Source organism: Cibotium barometz, chromosome 9 (assembly GCF_041138505.1).
Source record: "Cibotium barometz isolate CiBa-2024 chromosome 9, ASM4113850v1, whole genome shotgun sequence".
In the NCBI taxonomy this organism is placed as follows: Eukaryota; Viridiplantae; Streptophyta; class Polypodiopsida; order Cyatheales; family Cibotiaceae; genus Cibotium; species Cibotium barometz.
The window spans coordinates 41663474-41669630 of NC_141054.1; the positions used below are offsets into that span (position 1 = coordinate 41663474).

A 6157-nucleotide genomic window follows, 5' to 3' on the forward strand; every position below is an offset into this window, starting at 1 on the left:
CACCTTGAATCTGTTCGTCGTGAATTTGAGAAAAGGTGGGATCATCTATATCTTTTTTAATCCTGAAAAGACCTAGTTCTTCCTCATTATCATCATTGATAACTTAGATCTTGTAGAAAGATCCCATCAAGCCCACAACACAAAGTATATTAATCAACTATGAATCCTACATCAAGTATAAAGCATATAAGAAGTTGATCCTTTGGGGTGCACTACTAAAGAAATCCTGTGTATCACATGCGTTCCAGAGGTATTTTAAAAACCCTTTACATATGAATTTTTTATGAATAAAATGATCCCTTTTTCTTTAAGTACTTACAGATTTTTTTTTTCAAAATTGATTAAAAAAACCCCTTCGGTAAATATATTCCTGTAAATTTTTTATAGAATTTTGAATTAAAAGACCCCTTCATTTGAACTCATGTGTTATACTTACATATTTTTAGGTAAACCCCTCAAGAGTTAACCAAATGAAAGGATTACACATCACTAAACAAACCTATAATCGATGGCGAAAAGAAGCTATATCACTATGATCAGCCTATAAATGCTTAGCCCCCCCTATTAGAGAGTTACCTACTCAAATGAGAAATCCTACAAGAAACCATTTAAAGCTGTCATTTCCACTTACATATAGCCCCAAATTTGGATTTTTTTGCAAATCCAAGCTATTTCGTATGCTTTCATAGCATCACTTGTATTCTCAAAAGAGAATGTAGTTACTGTTGACAAATCTTTTAACCAAAGAGATCAATGCATTTCTAACACTAAATGTTCATGATCTCTTCTCTAGGGACATACATATAGTGATTGTCTTGATAATCACTATGACAAGTTTGAATCAGAGAGTCAATATGCTAATTTTCACTTAATAGAAAGTCTCCTAAACTTCCTAGCACTTTTCGAGTACACAAGCCTCCTCTCGAACTTTTTGTGTAGAGTAGTACTTTCCAAGATCTCACCCATTTCTGCCCAATCTACTTTTATGGTAGCCTTAAAATGTATTTTGCCTCACTTAAGATCCTTTGTCTCAAATGTTTGATTTCAGGCACTCAACTTCTAGTGGACTTATCAGCCATTCATGACTAATCTCCCCCTCGTCTTTCTGACCGATCATGTAAGCCTCACCATTTGTTATGTTGTGTATCTTAAGTTGAAGACAACTCTTAAAAGAACACAAGGATTCAAAGCAATGCTAGCTTATACTTTTTGTTGATTTTCTAATAGCTACAAATCCTAAACTTTAATCTTATTGAAATCCAAGCCCCCACACACTCTTAACTTTTGCTTAATAATCATAGAGAGGAAAAAGGCGATGCATGAACAAAGAGAAGATCACGCAAGTATGGCCTCTACTATTTACACAAAATGGTGTATTGGAGTCACAAAAAGAAGAGAAATAGTACAAAATATTGACAAAAAAGAGAATGGCTTCAAACCTGAGTAGAATCCTAGCTAATTTATATTCAAGATTCCAACTCCCAAGCTCTTTGTCTTGTGGTTTTGTTGAGCCTCTGTAAGTAGCCTGAGACCAATAAAATAAATAGAGAACATTAACATTGATTAATGCATGTTGATTTTGCTTGAATATTAGGTGATTCTTGCATCATATAATCAGCTCTCTATAATTGTTCTGCTACAAAGACAAGTAATCAACTCATTTTCAGCTTCTTGAAAGAAATTATATGGAACCAAAAACAAACTTGCAGTTAACCTAAAGAAATTTGGGCTTAATCAATATATAAAACATGCTTGAATCTAGCTTCATGAATGAGCTTTACACAAAGAAATAAATTCCCTTTACCAAGAAGAAGAGCAGCAACTTAGAAGCATTAGGTTGAGGAAAGAAGAGGAACAACAAATGGAGTGTGCATAGCAGCGAGAGAAGATGTAGAGAAGAAGAGGTGCTAAAAAGGGTACATACTTTAAAAATGATTCAAACTTCACACCTCCTATCTTTTCAAACGTTAAGCAAAATTGAATTGTAAAAATTAAAATTGCAATGTTTTAAAAAATTTTAAGACAAGATTTGAACCCGGGCTCATAGAACCAAAATTTTATTCTCTATGACTTAAACCATCATACCACCTCGGGAGGTTCACCTAAAAATATGTAAGTATACTACAAGAGTTCAAATATATGGATTTTTTAATTTAAGATTTTAGGGTAAATTTACAGAAATACATTTATAGAAGGGGTTTTTTAATCGATTTTATAAAAAAACATGTAAGTTCATAAAGAAAAAGGGATCATTTTATTGATAAAAAATTCAAAGGTAAGGGGTTTTTTTAATACCCCTTGTGCACCCCTCGAGCATACCACCTTGTCTTAGATGCTTCTATAGGGTCCAGGCCAAGTATATGAATTAAAAAATCCCTTATGTAAATGAACTTTCAATCAAATAATAGCCTCCTATTGTGAATAAATATCTATAAGTCTATCTTATTTTTTAATAACTTCTGTTGAACGCACACAAAAGGCACATTTTCATGCTAGTGACCCCCCTCCCGAGACTTTTTGGAACCCTACTTATTTTCTTGTTTTCAAGTGTCCTACTTATTCTCGTTTTTGTTTAGAAAATTGCTTAGTAACTATATATTTTATGTCGGGTAAGAACCATCAATATTTCCATGTACTCTAGATAACCTTACCATAAATATCTAGATAACCCTACCATAAATATGGGGTTGTTGCCAGTCTGTGAGAAAAAAAAGCAAGGCTGGATGGATTTGCGCGGACCGCCGCCCACACCAGCTGTAGAAAAGCTGGCGCCGACACTTACATCCGACAGTTTATATTACGAGACTCGAGTCATCAATTCCCGCACTTTTTGTTTGGCAATCCCGCGATGAATAGTGGAGAGAGGCTCAAGGGGGTGAGGAGGAGGAGGCCATGGGGGAAATGGGTTTGCGAGATAAGGATGCCTCGCAGCAGGGAGCGCATTTGGCTGGGCTCCTACGCTACGGCAGAAGCGGCTGCACGAGCCTACGACGCAGCTTCGTTGTGCCTTCGAGGGCCCTCTGCTTCTCTCAACTTCCCCAACCCCTTCCTTCCCCCCTCCCCCCCGCCAAGCCTCCAGCTATCCAGGCGCGTCATCCAAGCAATCGCTGCCACAGCTGCTGCCGCACATTACCACCATCCAGACCTTCCGGTCGCCGCAATAGAGCAAGCCCCGCACGCACCACCAGACCACCCGCCACAGCTGCCGCCGCTCGATGCCCCAAGCGCTGAACATTTCCTACCGCCACTAGAGCACCACCAATACCAAGCAACCCCCGCCTGCAGCAACCTCCTCCACCTGCCGGTCGAAGCTCCAGAGTGCCATTCTCACGTCCCTAGCCGACGTAGCGTACACTCACAGATGCCAGTGAGAATCGAAGAGCGCATAATTCGTAGCTTCAGCTCCAGCTCCACCATTGACTTGGCAGTGGCTGAGGCCTCTCGAGAACCTGCTGATCGACCATTCTTCTCCTTTCTGTGAGTCTTTTGAAATGTATCCTAAGGTAGCCTTCACCACCCGACTACTTGCAACGAAAATCCAACGAAAATGAATTGCAATAATGCAAAATACAGAAACGTCAATATGCACGTCAGCGCTTTCATTTGGTATCGAATCATCGGTACAATTGTCTAAACAACGGTTTAATAAACCGTCAGAACTGTCGTCTATATATCTTTCGGAATAAATGTCTTTACATCCATCTGAAAACTAGTCGAAAAAATAGTTCAGTTATTGCAGATATTCCGATGCTTTTTTAGACGATTTTTTTCGATGCAGAAACCAATTGTTTTTTTTAAATGTTTTCAACTTTTAAATGTTTTCGGCATAACGGTGCATCTAGGTGCAAATGTGTACTTGGATGCACCATTATGCCAAATGTGTAGAGACCTTGCTTCAAATGGTCTCAAATGATAAATTTGACACAATTAAACAATTAAACATATATACATACATACATACATATATATATATATATATACACACACACACATATATATATGTATGTATATATATATATGTATGTGTGTATATATATATATATATGTATGTATGTATGTATGTATATATATATACACACATGTATACATATATATATATGTATGTATGTATGTATGTGTATATATATATATACACACACACACACACACACACACACACATATATCGGAATAAATGTCTTAACATCCATCTGAAAACAAGCCCAAAAATAGTTCAAGATGATTTTTTCGATGCATAAACTGATTGTTTTTTGATGCATAAACCGATTGTTTTTTGGACATTATTTTCGACCTCTTTTTCAATGCTATTAAATGTGGATGCAAGTTTTAAATGTTTTTGGCATAACGGTGTATCCAGGTGTAGATTGTACTTGGATGCACCATTATGCCAAATGTATAGAGACCTTGCTTCAACTGGTCTCAAACGAAGAATTTGACATAATTAAACATTAAGACAAAGATTCATTAATACGAAGATATGAGTAATTGCCAACCGAATATCAAAGATTATATGAAAATTGTTGCATACATAAATGTTGTCGTACATGGGAGCAAATTATACAACTCCAAAAAGGGTGCAAAATGGATCTATAAAACCCCATCTACATATCTAAACAAAAATAAGCTCGTAGATGCGAGCTACTAAGTGGTATCCATTCATGAGCTAGTTTCCTCTAGGGGGCTCAGGTATTTCTCTCTGCAAAAACAATGCAATACCCACAAATCAACCCCCCTGCAAACTAAAGTGATCTCCAAGCTCGTAACATATATTCAAAAGGTACAAAGTACTTGCCAAAACCACGGCTGTTCAATTCACATTCTCACCACAGTGCTAAATTTTCTCAAGCAAGACATAGGTACGATGCTTGAACGCATAGCGCTCCTCCAGCTCAGTAGGCCAGCATGCAATCACCCTCTCTTATCATGCATGTAAATAGCACATAAAAACATACAACTATACACTTTACATACACATGAGAGGCCATGAGAAGCATGGGTGGATACTTACAAAACACTCATAGAATGAGTCCCATCCACCACTACTGAGGTGTGAGCTCCCCACTCTATCCATCTGCTTCCTCTTGTTGTGCGTATACCATCAAGGGTTATTGGTGTGCTTCCTCACCTCCTCATCCCATTTCTCTTGGTCCATGTGCCAAGGCTTTTCTCTCTCTCTTTTCACCGCTTGGGTGATATTGGACCGCTTGTGCTTCATACAATCTCTCATGAGATCATGAAATCCATCTATTTGGTACCTCCTCTCTACCTGGGGTTGACTCCTCTCTACCCGGGGTTGACTTAAACTAATTCTTGATTTGATTGCATATCCTGATTTTTTTCCCTGATGAGTGGTGGGGGAATGTAGTCATAGTGTCTGGGTAAACACTATGACTGTCATGTATATGGACATGTACATGCATGACCATTTTGGGGGTACCTAAAGATTGGATATTTAATATCCAAGAGGAGTACCTATTGGATGAGGAAGTGGTGCCAATGTGGCAAAAATAACAGCAAGGTTCTCATGATGATTTATTGCATTTTGAGCTTCATAATGGACTCATTTACTACAAAGTCAAAGTCTAACTTGTGCCTACATCGAGATACAAGAAGAGGGTGTTAGAAGAGATGTGTTCTTCTCTATTATTAGGGCACATGAGGCTATTCAAGACCTTTGAGAAGGTGCAGAAGAGTTTATGCGACTCCGCATCTTTTGTCCTATCTCATCAAGAACTATACACCCTTCCCGCATCGTGTGAAGATATTATTTTGCATTGGGGAGAGGGCTACTACCAAAATGCCAACTACGCGGCAACATGATGAGATGGGGGTGTCGGCCACACTATCTATGGGTGGCCACTCTCGTGGAGGGGTAATTGTATCCGTGGAACCACAATTAGAACAACCACCCACTAATGTCAACCACCACCACCAATGTGACACGAGCATCTACTACAGTTGGAGGAATGGCCCGAGGGTGGGGTGTGAGTAGGGGATGGCAAGGGTGTGATTGTACACGTGTTTTATTGTGATGGGCTTGTCGGCTTGTCTTGGGTGAAGCAGGCTTGAGCCATGGTTTGTTGCTCAGGAAGGGTGTGGGGGGTGAGTTAAACCATCACAATGTTGGGGGGCAGGTGTAGGTGCACCTCACCTCCACC

The 6157-nt window shown here is 38.9% G+C and overlaps 1 protein-coding gene across 1 annotated transcript; it reads left to right on the top strand.

The window, feature by feature from the left end:
- The first annotated feature begins 2843 nt into the window (after positions 1–2843).
- On the top strand, positions 2844–3733 carry LOC147635595 (uncharacterized). The gene has a single exon (XM_086802213.1). The coding sequence runs from the start codon at positions 2849–2851 to the stop codon at positions 3479–3481; it is 633 nt and encodes a 210-aa protein (XP_086658339.1). The 5' UTR covers positions 2844–2848; the 3' UTR covers positions 3482–3733.
- Positions 3734–6157: the final 2424 nt, after the last annotated feature.